Source organism: Leptosomus discolor, chromosome 8, assembly GCF_034619465.1.
Source record: "Leptosomus discolor isolate bLepDis1 chromosome 8, bLepDis1.hap2, whole genome shotgun sequence".
In the NCBI taxonomy this organism is placed as follows: Eukaryota; Metazoa; Chordata; class Aves; order Leptosomiformes; family Leptosomidae; genus Leptosomus; species Leptosomus discolor.
Window position 1 is genome coordinate 57,750,009 of NC_141398.1, and position 21,493 is coordinate 57,771,501.

The 21,493-nt window shown below is 40.5% G+C and overlaps 1 protein-coding gene across 1 annotated transcript; it reads right to left on the reverse strand.

Moving 5' to 3' along the window:
* Window positions 1-813: 813 nt before the first annotated feature.
* Window positions 814-21,230, reverse strand: MLYCD (malonyl-CoA decarboxylase). The gene is made up of 5 exons (XM_086469128.1): window positions 20,679-21,230; window positions 13,240-13,352; window positions 11,807-11,963; window positions 11,154-11,303; window positions 814-2,148 (listed from the first exon to the last, which is right to left on the reverse strand). Exons 1-5 carry the CDS (start codon window positions 21,228-21,230, stop codon window positions 1,615-1,617), a joined length of 1,506 nt encoding a protein of 501 aa, XP_086325254.1. The 3' UTR covers window positions 814-1,614.
* Window positions 21,231-21,493: the final 263 nt, after the last annotated feature.

The following is a 21,493-nucleotide window of genomic DNA, read 5'->3' on the forward strand; positions in this document are numbered from 1 at the left end:
CATTGCACCACAATGCCACCACAGTTCCAGGGGAACCCAACCCTTTAGTGGTTTTGGCCACTGAAAAATTGCTTGACACATCTTCTTCGCAAGGGGATGATAGAATTTTCTTTTTTTTAAATCATATCTGATGAAAATCAATACATTAACTTTAAAATGTTGATGTATGAGAAAACTGTTGACTACAGAGGGTGCCCCTTTTTTGGAACTATTCTTAAAAACATAATGAAGGCAACATGGCACAGGAGAGCTGCCACTGCTAACGTGGCATCACCGGCAGTGATGACCAGCTGCTCTATGAAAACGTCTTTGCTCTGAAGGGAGTGACAGGCAGTGAACGCACCCTCTCCCTTAACCATCAGTGTTGCAAAATCTACCACGAACAGAAGGGAAGTCAAGTTTTTCTCTGCCTGGCAGATACGTGTAATAGATTCCCAGAACAGGTTACCAGCTTGTAGGATGGGATTTTTTCCCAATAATGAATACAAAAAAAACTGTATCCAATTACATAATTTCATTCTAAAAGAAAGGCTAATTGGACACTTACAGCTTTCTTCACTTCTGTTTTCATACACAAGCAGGAACTCTGTCACTTGCAATTCCTCTGTACGATTCTTTTCTTGAAAACAGGACTGGAATTTGACCAGAAATGGAATAAACTGGTAATTTCAAAACAGCATGAAATTCTGTTAAGATGGTCTTTCTGCTGTGGTGATACTGTTATCAAGGGGGGCTGTTAAGTGAAGGAAGGTATAGGCTGAAATACACAACACGTGATTTATTGAGAAAGTTTATTTTATTGGTTTACAGATCACATCTACCTCTTTATTAAAAAAGCTTTTTATCAGCTTAAAAAATTACAAGAGCCAAAGTATAATACACACATTTGGAAACTTCACAACTGATCCCTAAGTACCAGCCTCTTATTCCCCTCTCCTATTTGAACACTTCCTTCTTTCTCATTGCATTTTAGCAGATAAAGTGCAAATAAAATACTACATGCCTGCTACACTGAGAGATCCTGGTTTTTCAACAACATTAATGCAAGGCTTTTCCATGCTCCAGCAAAGCAAGGATTCAGTGAGACTTTCAGTGGGTTTTACCAAGAGATTTTACACGGGTTTTTGAGGGTGAAAAAGAGAGATACTATTGAAATAAAATTCTAGATTACTGTTTTGCTAATGTATTTGATGAAAAATTTACTTTCTTTCAGTCCTTCTTTCCAGGTACTTTGGTACTGAGCTACCTATAGTATTATGACCAAGAAGTGCACTTCCTTATACAAGTTTATTACCAACAGAATAATGGTACAGTTCAAGTATTTCCCATTCAAGTTAGCACTGAGTTGTTACTGATTGAGAGCATTTTACTCACCTTTTAATACCCTGTTTGCACATAACAGATGTCTAGAACTTGCAATGACTCAATCATGGCCCATCAGGTTTGAATACATGGCAATGTAAGTGAGACAACTGATAATCCAGATCATTTTGCCCTGTACTGTACTGAGTAAATTCATTTTACAAGGACATTCTCATTTAAATATAGACACTGCAAAATATTAAAGCTCTTTGTAGGTGAGGAACACTTGTTCTTAGTTTTCATAATATTTAATTAAAGCTTACTGTTTTGCTGGAATTGAGACACCAAGGAAAGAACCTGCTCTGAGGCCTTAATTTGTTTAGTCCCCAGGTACACTGCGCTATTACTGGCTGTATCCTCCAAGAAGTAGCGGTAGTTCACCATCATGCCACAAGAAGCAGCGATGCCCCGAGGGCTTGTGTCCGCCATCCAGTTTATCCGCCACAGCACGGAGCCATTCTGAAGATGAAAATTTGCCACTGGATTAAGAGCATAACCACGGTGCTTCTCTCCATACAAGTACCAGGCACAGAGTCTCATAAACGGAGAATGAAGCACTTTAACTAATTTTTCTGACCTCACCCACTCATTGTTATTTAAGAGTTTCTTTAGTGTTTCAGTAGTAGAGTCTCCTGTGATCTCGGAGATTTCTCGCCATTCTGATTCTGTAAAAAGTTCATTTCTTTCCAGTTCTTTTGTTTGTGAGGAGAGGACACCAACAAGCCATTTTGTGAATCCCGGGATAGGTGAAAGAGTAGAAAAAGCAGTTATCTGAGGAAGCTCTTTCTGCAGACAAAAGGACAGGAAAAAAAAATTCATGAGTTTTGTCATGATTGACAATGAGTTTGAGTGAAAGAACAGCTGATACCCTTTACCTGATGTCAAGCAAAGACCAGGGATTCGCAGAATTCACTGATACACATAGACACAAAAAAAAAAAAAACCAAACACCACCCTGCCAGCAATGGGTTAGTGACTAGAAAGCACTTGGAGCATGAAGAAAATTGCAACACTGACTGAATTAGAATCCACACACACAATCTATGTAACAGTACTCACACAGCACTTACCAACACAACGTTCTGCTAACACCGTACAGGCAGAAATACACAAATACAATCGCATGCCATAAGGAAGTTATTCTGAGGATTAATTTTTTTTTTAAAATAAACACAAAAGTTTTCAAAACCCTTTAAATACCATTTATTTTTCATATGTAACCATCCTTTTTTTCAATCAAGTCTATTGTAAAACCAGGAGAGGTATGATTGCTAGATTTTAATGGAAAGAAGCGTTTGCTGAAGTTTTGAAAGAGGTTCTTTATACAGCTCAGCTACTTCTCATGCTATTCCCAAACTAGAAACTACATTGATAAAATAGCATGATAAGAAATACTTACTTGCAGGGAAAAAAAAAGTAATCACAGAGTTTAATACCTGTTTTAACAAAATAAAATAACTTCTTTACTCCTACTAATCTATGAATAAAACTGTCAACTATGTAATCACTCAAAGCAAAACATACATAAGGAAAACCGTGTGTTAGTTTTGAGGCACACCAACGTGAAGAATGGAGAAGGTTGTTAAACTCACTGTCACTTGGAATTAACAAAATTACATCAGCCAACCCTGCTGAAGGAGTAGGGGGGCAAGGAACAGAGGGAAGACCGAGCTGAACTGAAACAACCACAGCGTTGCTTTAATTACTGTTCATACAGGAAGAAGCAGTAAGAACCAAGACATTTATCAACATTACAGAAGCATCTTAATGTCCACAGAAAATTGTCTTTAAACGACTACAAAATGCATTCTTCCTACTTTGAGTATTACTGAGACAACCATTAAAAAGTCATCACCGCTCAGATGCCACCTTCAGTAGTGACTGTGAGGGGAAGGCGTGCTGCTGGGCTGGCTGAGCGGCACCTGCGCTCTCGCATCCCCGGGTACCGCCGCGCTCTGCGCGGTGCTGCCACTTGCATTCTGTTCCGTGAGGACGCAGAAGCCTGGCAGACCTCCCTGCCGGCCTGGAGCCAAGCACCATTTCTAATAACTTCCATAACTGCAATAATATTCAGCTGGTTATTTACAACATTTTTTCCTTCCCACACGGAGCTTCCCAAATAGCTTCCCGCTGTTCTGCTGGATTCCGGCACAATACACCAGCCAGCTCAAATCTACCTCCCCTTCAGTTCGGTGACACTGCACAAACTGGATAACCTCACTTGCTCCCTTATCTGAAGTTCTTCAACTATTGCACAGATACATAAGCCAAAGAATTCTTCTTTTGGGCCAGGCAGGAACAAGAAAGGCAGACCAAGTTACAAAGAAAGGCCCCGTTTCATTTCCTTAGAGAATTGGATAAAGAAAAAGGTAAATTATTTTAGAAAAACACTCATTTTGGTATCTTATTGAGCAAAACAACCATTTTTGTAATCAGAGCACCAGGGAGACCTTGACTGTGTTGTACTCTCCACTGCTACAGCCAGCACGGTCAGACAGCGCAACGGTCAGACAGCGCAACACTAGTAAAGGGTTGATCTCCTGTGACTTTTCCAAGTCTCCACTAAAGGACACGATGATATTTTATTTTTACGAGTAATTCTGAAGCGTGTCTGAAACAAGATCTGTGAAATACAACTATTAGGTTTCTTCGCACATGCATTTCATAAAAGAAAAAAATATTCTTTGTAAATCTATGGAAAGACATGTCTGTGGAAGGCAATTTCTGCTGATACCTTAGCACCACTTTGTATAATTTTAGAGGATACAGCATTTATAAACCAAAACAGTCTGTTAGGGTTGTGCTCTTATTGTGGACCTCAGCTACAAAAGGCACGGCTATACAAAATGTGTTTTAATTAAAAGAATGCTTCTTGGAGTAGACAGTTCAGCCTTTTTAGAAAAGTTTCCCCTCTGCTTTTGAAAAAGAGCGTAATGACCACAGTAAATTTAAAAAAAAAAAAAAAAAAATCTGGGGGCAGAAAAAGTGCAAAAATGAGAACAGAACAAAGCAACTCTCTAGACTTCAAAAACCTTTCCCTTCCCCACGCTAAATACTTCCCCACAGATATAAAGATTATTTATCCACAAATCAGTTCAAAATAACTTTATAAAATCTGAATACAGAAACAAACGCACTCACTACATCTTCCTTTGGTCACCTTTCATCCACCTCCTTGCAATGTTGCTCAATCAAGGAGTATACCTAATCATCACATCTGGAATCCACTTCTCTTTAAGGCAGTGGGACCTTAACCAGTATGGAAGAGCAGAGTTATGCTCAGACACCCCTTGTCAGCTACATTTCCCTTGATTCAACACCAGCTCCCACCAAAGACAACACTATTAGCACCAAACCACGGATCTCTTGGAGAAGGAGGAGGGAGAAAAATGCCACAGAAGTGAATTTTTAAAGGCCACTGGAAAAATACTTCAAGGCATTTGATCCTGGAGAAGCAGCTGATAGCTTTGAAGTTTGTCAGGATGGCAACGAGCAGCCTCTCTTGCTACCTTCACTTCAGCAGCGCACGGAAAGCTGACCAGTGGCAACTCCGCCGTGACCGGCTGTAGCTCAGCTGCTGTCGAGTCATCTCACCTTTGGCGTGTAGCTCTTACTGCGGCTGGATGAGTTTCTGCCCAGAAGAACACAACTCCCTTCTGAAGATTCAATGACCCAGTATCCTTCTGCCTGTCCACACAATAATGATGGATGACAACTCAGCAACTGTCTAGGGTGTGCTGGGCCTGCAAATGACCCTTAAGATGAAGAAACACAAAGCTGTAATCTGCAATGAGAGGTACCCTTTTCATTTCAGCATCCTTAAGATGCAGCAAGATCCCCCAAAAGAGACTGGATTTCAAAATGGGGTTTCATTCTTCCTGTGGTGCTTTGAAGTTCCTCTCTAGTTCATAACACAGAGCACACAAGAGATAGGGATAAATCAGTAAAGTTCAAATTAATGACCTATCAATGAGAAATCCTGGATGTGCTGCTAGAGGGAGCACAGGTGTTGTTATTGTGCAGTGGGGGTGAAAAAGAAGGAAAAAAAAAAAAAAAAAAGAGAGAGAAAAAAGAAAAAGGTTGTTAGTGGCTATTTTTCCTCTAGGTAGGGATTCAAGGAATACAGGATGTGTTTCTTTTTGACCCAAAAATGGGATTACATTCCTTAAAGATTTTCCTTTTTTTCTAACTGTATTACTCATCCTACAAAAGATCGTGCCTTTGAGAATTGCTTAGGTCTCTCTCATTAATTCTTCACAGATATTTGGGTTGAAACCGGAGAGGGAAAGAAGTAATGTTGAAATTTTGAAGCAGAAAACTGTTCTTTCAGGTGAAAGGAAAAACTGGTTGGACCAAGAGAAAACGCTGTTTACCACAAAGTCCGGTCTGGGAGTCTTCTGCACCACCTCTGCTAAGAAAGCGCAGCGTTGGAAAACACTGTCTTGTTACGGAACAGAGCTACAAACAGGAGCTGAGCCATGGCCAGTGCTTCCCACAGGGTAACAACCCCAGCCTCATCTCCCAGCTTGCAAAGCTGAGAGGGTACCTACACACCATCCACCATGAGAGAAAAGTAAGGATGATTTCTTCCCGTATTTCTGCATTAATAAGAACCACTGCAAAGTTCCTAATTAAGTAACTGACATTTTGCTTCCTGTGATGTCGACTGCTCCTTGTTTATCATTCACTTTCAGGAGTGACCTGTTCACCAAGCCCAACCCAAAACGTGTATCAGGAAGTTAGTAACTCCTACTCTATTAATAAATACAAAAAGGGAAATTGTGCATATTTTCTACTTCTTAGGACAGATAAGACATGGGAAAGTGACCTCATTTTGAAGCTACAGTACAGACTACTACATATCTGATAAATGCTGGAGTTTAGGAGCTTATCTGAGGCGGCCATTTCTTGTAGAAAAATAAATAGACGCAGTGAAGTGTGTACATTTATGTTGTTGCTAAATTGATGTGCTAGTTTCTAAGGCTATTGGTGGAGATCCATTAATGTTTATTTTCTTGTCAGAAACCCACACACCATTAAGAAACAGCTGCTCATTTTGTTTTGGGGTAGATTTCTGGTTTGGGTTGTCTTTCAGTTCTGGGGTTTTTTTATTGCAGAAGAGCGCAGATTTCTCCTGCTATCCATATCTCATCTGAAGCTGTCTCGCACTCTGAAAGCTGTAGTCCAAGGTCACATTTTTCATCAATGAAAGCAAAGCCTGTTTTGGAAATTATGATCTCCCCAGGTCACCTAGATCAAATTAAGGTAGCAATTATCAACAGCCCAACCAGAAAGCTAAAATCTGCCACCAATTGTTAAGCATTCTATTGAGTCACAGAGTAGCTATCAGTTTTCTCCCCCAAATGCCACAGGCTATAAAACTCTAAGCAGTTTTCTCAAAGGCTTCACCACAGTTATCTGTGTCTGTCATCTGCAGACTGAATTGCTATGATGTACCTTCTGCGGAGCTACAGACCATTTAGAGTGGCTATAAACACATTCTGAATTAAATGTCTGTCTAATGAGAAATCTATCTGGCGATGCATTCACCAGCACCGATCAGCTTGCTAGAAATGCATCTGCCTGCTTGTTCTCCAGCACTCAATTTGGGGTTTGTTTGTTTTCTTACCAGTTGTCTGAAATTGTTTCAAAATCCAATCCATTTCTGGGAACAATACAAGCTTAAATTTAAGAAATACAAGAGATTATTTCTGTTGTCTGGTCCCTGCTTTAAATACATTAATTTAACCAAGACACCACACAGAACACACAGGTGGCCTATTCTCAGATTTGTACGGGAAGAACTGGGACTGAAGTGGTATCAGTGGACTAATGAATTCATCCCACTGCTTACCCAAAATAATCTAAACAGGAGGTGCTCAGATAACAACAGAAGCCCATTTAAAAAACCCTTCTGTGTTATTTGTGTAGCAAACTTTTGTCAAGTAACTAACATAAAAAGAAAAACCTCCCATTTAAAGCAGCACACTTTCTCCCAGGATGCCCTTTGCAAGCGACACAAGCCACATCCCAAGGTCCCATTCTGATCTCCATTATATCCCTCCCCCTTCCCAATCATGTTACAGTACCTGTGGCAAATGCCAAACCATAACACCCAGGTGAAGATAAAGGAGTCAAACCGCTAACTGTGCACACATAAAGAGATGGAACTGAGGACCCATTTCCGTGACTCAACTTCATACATCCCCCATCTGCTTAAATTAGTGAAAGACTCCAAAGCAGGGGCCATTAACTTCTATGCCGTGCCTCAAACTAACAGTGCTTAACACTGAGGGTTGTAATCTTCACCAGAACCTCTATTGCTGCAGTTTTCCTAACAGCTCTAATAAAAACCCATTGGCAAGAAATACTTTCATGAGGGAATCTCTACTTGATGTTTTTTGAAGGTGCGAAGTGATGCCCTACACATGTTCATGGTCAGTGGTTCAGGCAAATTAACAAGAAACTTTAAAAAAAAAAAAAAGCTCTATCTTAATTGTTCATTAATGAAATTTTTAAGGAATCTGGTGCTAACTGAATTTATAGACATGACAGTGTAGATACCTGTTAGATCAATGTTTCAGCAGTTTTTTAAAATCTTACAAATAAAGTCTTCAATGGTGGAAAAAAAAGAGTGGCTATTAGCATATTTCTAACTGAGTGCATGTCTTTTTCTGATCTAATGATAGACATTCACAAAAGGTCCAGTTTGGAGTTTTCCTTATGAAGAGTGACAGCTGAGAATTCAGTTTTGAGGTTACAGTGGCACTTACAAGTAGAAATGCCAGAGCAGGTTAAGTTAAGGCAAAGTCAGATAAAGGATTTTACTAGAGGAAAAAAAAAAGTTTTAGGAGTTTGCAGTGCCTTGGGAAAATACAAATCAAATAACATTCCGCAGATCAAACAGATGTCCATGTCCACAAAAGTTAACTCAAACAAATGGCAAGTTACAAAAGTGTATTCATCACCAACGACTCAAATATAATGAAAAGCAAAATCCTCAACCCCTTCAAATGGCCTCCTCTTCCCAAAGCATTTTATTAACAGTTAAATTAAAGAGAGTCTCAACTTATATTACCCGAAACACTTGGTGATTTAGCAGCACTTTAAATAAAGATTTGTTTATTGCAAAGCCACGCAAAGGTTATATAAAAAAATCCTCTTCCTATCAGAGACCTCAACTATCTGTTTTTACAAAGGCTGCTGGACGCTTGCTTAATGAGATGTAATTTTTGACCTAAGATTTTTTACTGAGGCGGTATTGTTTCAGCTGCTGTCACCAAGTCAACTCTGCACTACTGCTATGCCATTTGTCCCTTTTAAAGTAAGTGACTATAATGCTGCTCCAAAGAATTATGTCCAACCTGAACACAGACAACCTTGGAAAGCCCTTTGCTTACACCTGACCAGAGAAAAGAGAGCACATGTGTGCAATTAATGCACTGAAGTAGGACTTCCAGAATTTTGGGAGACAGGTAAAACAGGCTGCCCAGAGTATTACTCATCATACACCCTGCCTTTGCCCTGAACAATCTAACTTTGTAGGCATTTCCCAATGCAAGTATTTTGAATACACAGGGCTTCTCTCCACTGAAAGGTGAAGTCCACTGAGGTGGGAGTCACAACATTTCCAACAAAAGCTGAATGAGCAGGCATTATAGAAGTGCATCAAATAATTCTGATCACAACAGTATGATAGGGCCACTTCACAGATGTAAAACATATAATGGGAGATGGTTCTTGCAGAATTCAAGACAAGAAATTCAAAAACGATACTCGAATGAAGAAGAAGAACGCTTGGAGGAGTGGGAGGACAGTGGGAAGAAAAGAAAAAACATTAACATCATCATCACAGAGTGAAAGAAAAACTATTAGAGAACCACATCCGTCATGGATAAACACTTCTGGATTATCCTTCGTATCTTTTTTAGCCCTACAGTGGTGCCCCAACAAGGTTTATCACCAAGAAAAGGAACAGTGTAGAGGCAACACATGGAGGTTGTTGTACCTTTAACATGCAGACATAGAATAAATATAAATATCCAAGTTTTACTTCAACTAAGTCCATGTCCAATTTGCCAGATAAACCCCTACTAAAAACAGCACATTTTTCACAACATCTTAAAGCAGCATACGAAATTTAAGTAGGGCGAAAGACCTCCATCTTTGGCATCGCATGGAAAGCACTCAGCTTTCAATAGTTAAGAAGTCATTTTGCTTGAGGCAACGATTTTGTGATTAGAATGTATTTAAAGGCATCTCAGCCGAAGCATCTCCCATTCATTGTGTGTTTGATGAACACTGAAGAAGGGCTGAATTTTACACACTGAAAGGTAGGAACTTTGTCACAAGTATAAATAAGAAACAGATTCTTCTATTGGACACATCAAATTTTAGGATTTGCACGTAGGTTATCGAAGTACGGTGTGTGTATTTTCCTTTATAACTCACGCATAACCTTTCTAGTGTTGCAAGCAATTAGTGATGGACAAATACGTTGTCAATAGGGTTATTTTATGAGAGCAACTCCATTATCCAGAAATTATTTTTCAGATGTGAAAGCAGGTAACTGCATGAATTTATTCCAATTTCCCCTCAGTCAAGAACAGACAGATGGCAAGGCCTAATTATACCTGGACTACTGCAGCACTTTAGACAATTAATCTAAAAGCCATTCCGAAAGCAAGAAGCAACCAAATTCAGCCAAAATATCCATTAGAAATAAAATAAAATAAGATAAAAAATCTTCAGCAGCCAGCTATGATTCAGTAGTTGACTAATCAATCATTTTGTTGTAGTAGAAATCCGGTGCATCCAACTTTAAGTTATTTTTGTAAGTAGAGCTGAAGTTCTAAATCAGACAATTTTCCAGACATCATTGCTAATCCAGATGTTGGAACAATGAATATAAACACAAGTAGTGATCATTACTTTTAAGTGGTAGCTTTGTTAATAATTTAAGTAGCAAACACTATTAAATAAAATCATGTACTCAACACAGAAATGTGACTGCCTCTTTCACATCACTCTCTATATAAATTAATTCTCATTTCTTTCTCCAGTTACTTGGAAGAAGGTTCTACAAGAAGCCCTAAAACTATTAACAATAATCCCACAGCATGCAATGATATTACATAAATTCATAGAACTGACTTGCATAAAGTAACTGATTCCTGTGACTTTCAAATGTTAAAGACATCTTCTTTACTATATTGCAGAAATGCCTGGGCAAAGAAATCTCCTTTTTCTTTCAACGGACATATTCAGGCAAGCAAGCAAACTGCATACATCACCGGTGGGAATTCAATGTAACAAACAACAAAATGAGTTAATTAACACACAGAAGTATTATTTTTACTGGAGCAGCCGTAAGATTTTGAAAAAGGAACAGTCAGGTACATTGAAGAGGGAAAATGTTGATCAGGGGCCTGGAAGGCAGCGAATACAAATACAAATGCAAAATACAGCTATATTAAAGCTACCATCAATAGAAATGTACCAATTTGACTTTTAGGCAACCTACGCACCTGATTAGGCAAACACAAGTCATTCACACAGCACGTGTCAACTGTGTAACAGAACGTACATCTGGCAGACACTAACCAATAGCAGAAAATGCTCTTCCAACCCCTTACGCATCTCCAAAGGCTGATCTGGTAAGAAGCTACAAGTGTAGGGCAGGACCTAGCAGCTCCTTGCCTTCAGCAATGACACGAAATGGAAACTAAAGCAGCAATAAAAGTGGAGCACACTGGCCAAACAGCACCTTAGGTACACGCTGCTTCCCCTACCTGCAGCTCTTTTACAACCCGCTTGATGAGGTAAGTCCCAAGCTCCACACCTTGCAGTCCCTGCTGAGTCAAACTGATTGAGTAGAAAATTGCTGTCGTAATTTTGTCTGTATCTTCTGCTTCTAAAGGCGGCACTTCTTTCACTATGGCCTGGGAAAATAAGAATTAAAAAAAAAAAGTTAGTAGTAGTTATTATCGTCATTATGGGGCCTTTTTTATAACTTTCAAATTTGTTAAGAGTTTTCCCGTTTTATTCATTACCCCTCTCTGAGAAACAACAAAAATCTAATCAAAAAATAGAAAGAAAAGCTGCTTATCCATTAGCCAGTGCAGGAAATAATTGTAACGTGGTTGAAAATTTTCAGAAGTAATCACATCCACTTTGAAGTTTTAATCTCATTTGCTATCTTTTCTTATATATTTCTTACCTCTTCTTATTCTTCTTGCACTTAGGCAAAACCACAAAATTTCAACTTACATAATACAGGAAATATACAGAATATCCCCGTAATTTTTAAATGCCAATTCTCTTATCTCTTAAAAAAAAGGAAACAAACCCAAACATTCCCAAATTATAAGGAATTACAGATTTCAAAAGAAGTACATTGCAATTTGAGCATTTTGCTGTGTACTAAATGCATCGGTGACTGTACCTGGATGCTGCTGGAGATATCACTGGTTAGTGCGACGTGTAAGACGATCAAAGGTTCTCCTGGGATTGCACAGTGAGAAAAAAAGTAGCATCTTCTATACGACCCAACTCGACGCTTCATATCAACCCAGTTTCTAACAGGATGCACAGCTTCAGAACTCAATGAGAAAATAAAAAAGAAAGAGTAAAATTACATTTTTTTAAATTTAAAAATAGAGGTCACCTGCCAACGCTACAAGCTCAGTGCTTTTCCCATTAATGTCAGTGACAAAACTTTCCAATCAAAAAAAGGAGAATGAGGCTGGAAGTGAAAGAAGTAAAATTCACCAGCAAACTGTGACAAAGACTGCAAAGGCATACTGCATACCCACTCTCTTTAGTCTTCTTTGGGATACGTTTATTACATATCTGAGATTTCACGTGCACTTTCTGTTTAGTGTAGGGTATCTGACTGAGATGATTAAGTCACTGCATGGGTCTGAACACACCTCCAAGGAATCGGGTTTCCCGAGGTACAAAGCAGTCTGTTAGCACTCCCACAGCCCTGTCTTCGACCAATCATTCGAAATACTCTTTCCTTTATTACATATTGAAAGTCTAGTGTGTTTGCCAAAATACCTTGAAGATTAAGTAAAATATTACTAATTATTTTTATTTGGAAAATTTAGCTCGCGTAAGATCTCTTTTCTTTGCCTCATCAACATTTAAGTCATCTACTTTCAAAACTCTTTAGATATTCCTTTTTCTTCAGGCTTTTTATATGCCAAAATGCCACACAACACAACTTTGATTCAGTCATCTTCAACTTCATCACTGCAACTTTGAATATTTGACAGAAATTCAGAAATAAATGTTGTAGATTTTAAACAATGTTTATAAAACCCAAGGTACTCTCTTCACACACAGTCTACAAGTGATTCTTTGCATCTCACCAGTTCCAGCCAGGAAGGGGAGTCTCACTACATTAGAAGTACAACATTCTCCTGAGAGTTGGGCACCCCATGCTGCATCAGACTTAAATATCAATTCTCCACCTACACTGCTGGTGTAGCCTGAGGGGAGAAGGGGGTGGCAGCGGTGATGGAGGCAGCAGCAGCAGCCACACCTGCAGGAGGCAGGGACGCAAGAAGGCAGTGCTGCAAGACTCTGGGTTTGTAGGAAAAGTAACTGAGAAGGCTGGGAGAAAAGACAGCGGTCTACAAGTGCAGAGTGTGAGCTAAAGGATCAAATTGTGGGACAAATGATCCCCTCTACCACTTATTTAATTCAGTTTTTAAAGTGTGCTCTTTAGGGTGTTAAATGCAACTATTCCTTACCTATACTTTGCCTATGGCTCAGTATTGAAAAGCAGTATCTTGAAAATAGTGGATCTGTGCAGTCACAAGCATTTCACCACCTCTTCAGCGACGAGCCTTAGCAACTTTTAGCACTTACTCACTAATTTTCTGGAGTACTTCACAAGGTGACTGCCAAGTGACCCGTTCCAAGTTTAGGAATCCTGTTGAGAACCACTCTGAAAGCATGTTCTTTAGAACTCCACTCATTTCCTGCAAACAGAAGAAAGATGAATTTATCTGCTAAATAAGCTAGGTAGAACATGAATGTGAGTGAGGATAACCTTGATTATTTCCAACTACAACACTAAGAAGTTCAAGGAAATTAATGCATTGGTTTGAGAAAATTAACCACATAAGAGTTCAGCCTTCCTCACACAGGGCTAAAACAATGAAAATGGTTAAAGACACCATCTATAGCAAAATGCAGACAGGGAAATGGAAGAGAATGCAAAACAACGTAGATGAGAAGCAGACAATAAATAGAAGTATTTGAGCAGTCTTGGCAATAAGGCTGCAGTTGCACAGGTGCTCAGATTTACATACTATAAAAAAAATCACGGGAAATTTGATGAAAACAAGGACTTGAATTTCACCGTAATGTTCTACATCTGAATCTCTCCTAAGCATTCAGCAGTCGATGCCTTAGGAAGACTATCAGTACTACCTCATTAATATAAGAAAGCAACTCGCCAATTTAAAATTGCACATTTTTAGCAAGCCTGAGTGACTGGGGGGGGCTTACCGGATACGTATGTTACACCTGCACTGCCTTACTACTCAAAAGAGCAGGTTATTTCTATAAGATGACACTACTGTGAAAAATGCGTAGTTACTGTTGGCTAAGGGCACCTCAACACTTGACACACTCTAACAACGCGTCACTCAACAGCATTTAGAGTAGCTGTAACCTATACTGGCAAAATCGTTTTTGTTGACGCTTCTGGGCTAGTGGATTAAGAAGAAAGCAGCACGTAAAACAAGCTGGACCAGAAAGAGCCCAGAACTGCATAACAGCATCTACAAAAAAGGGCTCTGTCTGGCATGGCTAAGTCACGCAGGAGGTGCAACTCCTGGGCAGAATAACTGAGCAGGTACCGGTCTGCAACGTCAACAAGGTTTGCATCAGCAAGTTTTATTGGGAAAAGCTCAATTTTAGCTCAAATACTTTCATACACAGATTTGTCTTCCTGCTTTTTTTATTTTTTTTTTCTCCAATAGATTTTTCATCTTGAACTGTAGTGGTGTAAGTGTCCTAAACAAGTATATTCTGATTGTTTTGTTTATTCTGGCTTTAAGGTACTTCGTGAATCCTTGTTTCTGCACAGCCCTGAAGCTTTTAGAAAATGACCACAAATCATTTTGGTCAAAACCCCTTGGTATAGTGAAAGTCTCCAGGTATTTCAGGATTGTTTGTTTTGTTTTCTTTTGTAAGGGCACACTGTAAACCAGAAAAATAAGCTAGAGTTGTCAGATCTGGGGTCAAACTGACAGATTCCTATGGCTCTCTTGTCATCCATCTGCTTTTGGAGCACCATTTCAAGCTGCAGTCTAGCAGCTAGGAGGGAAAACTGCTGATGGCTGCACTCCTGCTAGTCATTATTTTGAACACACTGCTCTGCATCTACTGGCAACAACATGGCTCAGATGGCAACGAGTGGCTTGGGAGAAAGCCAGTTATACTACACAGAAAGTAGGAAACACAGGAGTCATGCATTTTACTTCTTTGAAGCACCTACAGGCTTAGCAAGCACGCTCATACGGGACGTAACGACGCCCAGTGGGACTGAAGGCTACTTTTCACAACGCAGATCGCACTGTAGGGCTACGTTAGGTCCACGGCACAGCTGTATAAAAGCATCGCAATTGCTTTCAGTAATGATTTTGGAAGAAAGGAACACTGTTTATGGGGAGTTACAACTCAATTCCAATAATTTGTCAGTCGTAAATAATAATGCTTTATTAAACACTGGGGCAGCAGACAGGCCAAAGAGAATAGTTCCACTTGGAAGGGGCCTACAGTGATCATCGAGTTCAACGGCAACGGCACATGTTGACAAAACTTCTCAGCACAAAAGGGCATAAAACACTTTATACTATCCAAAGCTGTGTTTAATTCAAGTCACTTGAGTAAAATTCTGAGTTGTGCTTAGTATCACAGCATATGCTAAGTTTCTGAAAGGCTTGACTCCAACAACGCGAGTCTCAAGTTAGGTTCCCTTATTTTGTAAATTTTGGGGTAAGTAATTTCTTATTTTCATTTCAGAAGCCTTTCTAGTCATAAAACCACATCTCCAACATTAAAAAGAAAATAAGCACACATTCATTATTCAACATCCCAATTTTAAATTTAAGCCACGAGACATGCTCAGATTAGTATTTAAAATTACCAGCTATACTTCAGTTTCTATTAGCTGAGTATAATAAATCGTGATTTTTTTTTTTTCATTCCGTGTTCTTGCTACAAGACAGCAGATTACAGGCTGTTTAATCTTCACATCAGGTCCCTATTTATTGGGCAACAATGGGAAAACTCTTATGAAAAACTATTTTTTTTTTTAATTAAAAAAACCTGCCCCTCTGCTGAGGGAACTATTTTGATTTCCTTCTCAAACTACTGAAAAATAAAATACCCCTTACAATGAAAATTCATATGCAGATATTTACAGATAAACATAATATGAACCAGCAGTAACTAACACTCCATGTGTACCAAACAGATGGCTCGGTTATTGTTAGTTGCTGGTCAGACATCTGACAGGGCTACAAGAGCAGTATTCTGCCAGCCTCGCAAGAGATGAGTTTTCCCATGGCTTCGGAATGTCTGACGTTTTTAAGCCGATCTGCTTCCTCTGAGCACAGGGACTTACCAATCCACTCTGATACTGGCAAGTGTTTAAAGGTGTCTTTGTTTTTTTACAAAGTAGCTTCAAAATATACATACAGAATACCCCTGGCGAGATACTGAAAAATAAACCCATCAGCAAAACAGGATTCAACAGTGTGACACAAATAAAAGGGGACAGTTTTTCTGCTTTGTTATTGCTAATAGCAATTACTGCACTGGTAATGGTAGTGCTGAAAATTTCCCTGGCTCTTGTGTTTTATATTGTATGATGTCTTATTCCTAAAAAAAAAAAAAAAATTATTTCCTTCCCCCCCCATTTGGGCTCATTTAGACAATGAGTAAAGCGTGCACAACCATTTTCAAGTGACTTAATCACTTGTATATATTATTTTACTGTAATCTGTCGAACAAACACAAAATAGAAATGCTTCATCAACCAATATCTAACAGTCCAAGCTGCTTCTGCGATGTTTTGAGGAAGTAGAAAAATATTTTATATTTACAACACAGCAGTGGGTAATCCTTGTTTTAATAGGTCTTTCAAAATGCAAAGTAAAAACTAAGGACTGTCTAAGAACTATTTTAGACAGTCTGGGCAAAACCAAAATCCCAGCAGGCCATATAATACACTCTGTAATTTTCCTCCAGCATGAAGATGATCCATTTAATTTTATTTCCACATTTCTTTGTCAGTGCAGATACAAATACATAGAAGTTATAAAATTCTTATTGCACATTTGTCTTTATGTATGTTAGAATTCAAATCAAACCTACAATAACCAAATGGCTATACAGGACTTTTGATAGACAAATGCCGAACACTTTTTTTTCATAGAAGAACTTTGAAGTTCCATTTGTTTCTCTAACTAAGGGCTTCTTAGACCTTTAAAGCAATAAATAAAAGTTTCAGTAGCCATATAGCCACTGTTTCACTGAGTGAAGAGATATTCTAATCCATTGATGAAGCCTCATCAATGAGACCACAGTTCTTTGAAGGCCGTACAACTGGCTGAAACAAATACATCCTTCTGGGGATGTGTGTAGGTAGGACATCTATCACCACAAACACTTCCCCTCCCCAAAAAGCCATGTACAGCCTATACACAAAATATTCTTCCTTAAAGCCTGTTCCACCATTTCCAATTCCTCTATTGAAATTTAAAACCATTTTCCCTGATTATACGAAGGTCAGTGTTCAAATCTGTGAGGAAGCTTCAACAACAACAAAAAAAATTCAATTCAAAGTCCAGCTTCAGACCCTCACTGTGTTTAGAGGCAGCTGCTATGAAGCGGAAAAATATCCAAAACAATTATGGTATTTCTTTTTTTCTAGCAGACCAATACAAGAACAACAAGATTACAAATACACTCCAACTACTGCTTAATTATGGAAGTAGGTTTATTTATAAACCAATTTTACCAAAATGCTATCTTTTTCATTTTCTTCTGCTAGCAACTTGAACCTTCCACTGACTTTCTAAATCATACGGAAAGCTGAGGAATATTTTAGAAGCAATAGTTGAATGATTTGCTCCCTGAAATAATAATGTTGTGAATTTTTCCCCAGAGTCCATATTTCAGAAGCTGAAACTGAGTAAGCAAGCAAAATATAAAAAATCTCAAGAGGAACAGAAGTACTGCAGGTGAGAGGGTTATGAACAGCAAGAGGAAGAACTACACTCAACAAAGAGGTTTTCAGCAAATTTCACTCTGTGCCTTGCAAGAGCTCATCACAAAATCAACTTGTTTATAAAGGCAGTGGAAAATATGCATGTCCTTTGGTGGAAGGAAGGAACAGGACACATGAAAAGAACCTAAGAGAGAGAGGAAAGAATTCAAACAGCATCATGAAAAAATAATTAGACCCAGCTTCACTGTAATTTAACTTTTCAAACAACATACTACAGGCCAGTACTGGTTTTTTTGAAATGGTCATCTTAACATTATCCATGAGGCTTGTGACAGTAATAATTGATTCATATAGTTCACAGAAAAGAAAATCCACCTCTGGGACAGATTATGAAGAAAAATTTCTCTTCACCATGTCCTGTACATATTCTTGGTGGACTCTGGAAAGAAAGGCTGTGTAGCTTCAAGAACACCGTTTACCACCACAATTTTTGCCATCTGATTATCAAGAACCTTGTGTCAAGAGTATTCATCATCTTTCACGCATCCACAGAAAGACATTTACTATGTCATAACTTGTCACTGAGGATACCTGTAATTTTTCTGTCTTGCTCTAGGTGATGACTCTGCCTTCTAATAACTAACTTAAATATAAACTAAACCTTACTCGCAGCATGTTCCATCCCTTTGCACAATCCATCACCCTGAGTATTTCCAATGCGTTGTTCAGGGTTTATGTTCAAGATCTACGGAATTCTTCCAGTAAGGTAGTCACCATTCTTCTCAATTTCTTGTCAGCTTTTTCAACCCTATTTGCCTTACATTGGATCCTGACAGCTAGGGCACTATGACTTCTGATTTAATGGACACTGCTAAAATAGTTCAGCGACTTCAGTGCTCAGAGTCTTTCGCAAGTCTAATAACGAGACACATTCTGGAGTGCAGTGCAGCTAAGCACATGTCACACAGTACATAAAATCAAAGTTAGGCATTCACATTTCTTCCTTTACTTTAAACGTCAATTCAACTGAAGAGGTGATTTATGAAAGACAACTGAGGGCATTATGAAGATGTGTATACTAGGGAGTAACAAGACAATACTGCACCAGTTTGAAGTGCATCATCTATTTTGTTAACGATTTAGGAACAGTGAAACCAATGAGAAACAGTCACCAGGTAATTTGCATCTTCTTCTCTTAAAATAATACTTTAAGAAATTCAGGCAGACAATAATTCATCATATGTAACAATGAGTCCTGACACGTTAACGTCCATCCCAAGTTCCAGAGTTTCTCTACACCTTATTTTGTCTCTTTCCTGCAGTTAGGGAAACCAGCAAAGAACCATTTTGAAATCCACTACAGGATCCCAAAATCATGACAACAGGTGTCTACTGGAGACTCAAATTCTTCACTGAAAAGAAAAAAAGCCTTTCACAGCCTCCCACACCCAAATTATAGCCTGAATATTCTGCCATATAGTTTTCTCTATTCTTCACATTTACCCTCAGAGCAGGTAATACAGTATCTCACACCTACAGCTTAAGGTATCAAAATAGATGCATGTGTCCTCACACCATTTCATCACAAACCATTCACACCAGCTGGTAATCAGCTCCATGCAGAGACTAACAAGACTTCCAGCAGGTTGGGTGCTCATTGTTATTCTGACACTTACTTGCAACAGGAGCAAATAGATTTTAAAGGCTGAGCAAGCTTAGTTCAGAAGCAAGACAACACCTTTCCCAGAACACTGGAACAGCACATAGTTCTAGATCTTGGTTGCTGTGGAAAACAGATGAGGATGACCTAAATGAAACTCCACACTGAAAAGAAACACTAGCCAGTGTAAATTCTTACCAATACGGACAAATAAATGCAAATCAGTTCTAGATGAATCTTTCCTGGCTTATGTGCTATTTATCACCAATTCTAATTTCTAGATTGTATCACAGCTGCAAAATAAAATTCATCAACAAGTGCAAAAATACTACAAGAACAGATATGCAGAACTAAGCCAAGTCATACAATGAATCAAAACATTTAAAAAATACTTTGAGAAGACATAATAGAATGCTTATGACAGTCCTTTTACTGAAGCTTTAGTTTTGCAGACAGTATTTTCCTACTTTCAAATGGGTTTACTATGTTTCTAAACTTAGTGTATTATTTGACACATATACATTCAGCTGTTTTACACATTTCTATCCTGCTAATTTTGCAAATTCAGTCTGTTTTTACTTAAGGTGATCCAACTGGAGGTGGAATCTTACCAATGCTGTTGCTACTTCAGTTATGGGATGACCATGGTTAACTGACAGCACTGACATCAAAAGCATCATTTTCTTGTCAAACTTAATTTGGATCTAAGTATCGACAAACAAGTTATGGTCAGTGCATCTGGCCAACTTGCTGTCTTTCTTCATTGCCTTCTGGGAAGTCCTGTCACCTCGTGCCAGTGTCATCTGCTACATCATTCCTCCCCCCCTACTCATGCCACCTCGCTGCACCACGTAGCCACTGGGGATGTTCCACCTCACCTATTTTCTACACGCCACTGAGCTAAGTCATGACAACTCCTTTCTCCTGTTGATATTCTTCATCATTAGCTGCAATGTCACTTGTGGCCCTATATCAGACTCAGAAGTCACACCACTACACGTCAGCCCTGCAGCGAGTTCCTGACGCAGCCTGGCAGCCCCAACAACAGCTGCATCACGTCTTGCTGCATCAGTGCGGCATTTCATCCACTGCCCTACCTCCAGCCCTCCACAGCCCACAGCTCAGCCTCCCACTTCCACTTCACTTTGGAAATCCCACTGCTTCACACCCTGGGCCACTCCCTTCCTGATTTGTCGGCAAAGCCGTCTCCCACTGCTGCCTGCGGGAAGAGGCTTCGCTTGTGTCACACCATGGAGACCCCAACAGTGAATCAGGTTCACAGGGCACTTCCCAGCCCAACATGAAGGCTCCACGAGTAGCAAGCCCCAAGCCACATCCCCTCTGGCCTCCCCCCCCCCCCGACTCCCTGTCAAAGTCACCCAGCCCCTGCCCAGCCCTCACCTTGATATGAGGCCCATCCACTGCCTTGGTCGCCAGCCCCTCCACCAGGTCGCCCCTCAGCTCCACCAGGAAGCGCAGCCCGCCCTCAAGGCGGCCCAGGTGCTGGAAGAGACCCCGGTACTGGGGGTTGAGGTAGTAGCGGAGCCGGTCCTCGGCCTGTAGCAGGGCCCCCAGCTCCCTCTGCTGCTCCCGGGCCTGCAGCACCTTGGCGCTGAACTCCGCCACCCGACCGTGGTCCACGCCGAAGTCGCGGGCCAGGCGGGTGAGGAGCTCGGCCCTGGGCGGCCCGGCCTCTAGAGAGCGGTAGTACCGCACGAACTCCGCGCTGCGCAGCTCGGCCGGAGGCGGCGCCTTCTCCTTGGTCTCGTAGGGCGGCAGCGGCGGTACGGAGCGACTCAGCAGCTCCTCCATGCCCGCCACAGAGGCGCTGCCGGAGCCCGCCGGGCCCCAGCGCAGGCCGGTCGCCACCGAGAGGCGCCGCAACCCCCGCGACGCCGCCCAGGGCCCACGCAGGAGGGGCCGCGCTCTCAGACACGGGCCCAGGCGACTCATTCCGCGCCTCACCGCAGCCGCAGAACACCCCTCCACCAGGGCCAGGCCGCAGCACCGCCTTCGGGGCCGCAGCGGGCGGGCTGATTGGCTGGCGTGGCAGACTGCCAGCCCTGCTCGCCAATGGAAAGCGAGAAGAGTGTGGCCGGGTTGGGGAGCTGGCGGCCGCCATCTTGAGTGTGGCGCGCAGCGAGCGGGGCACTGGGCTGACTCCCGGCGGCCGCTGCGTCCCGGGGCGTTACTGAAGGTGGTTCATCTCTGAGAGC

Coding starts and splice junctions, on each gene's coding strand:
- MLYCD (XM_086469128.1), bottom strand. CDS start 21,230: ATGAGTCGCCTGGGCCCGTGTCTGAGAGCGCGGCCCCTCCTGCGTGGG. Junction 11,964..13,239: donor GTACTCCAGAAAATTAGTGA/GTAAGTGCTAAA, acceptor TTTCTCATTGAG/TTCTGAAGCTGTGCATCCTG. Junction 11,304..11,806: donor ATATCTCCAGCAGCATCCAG/GTACAGTCACCG, acceptor TTATTTTCCCAG/GCCATAGTGAAAGAAGTGCC.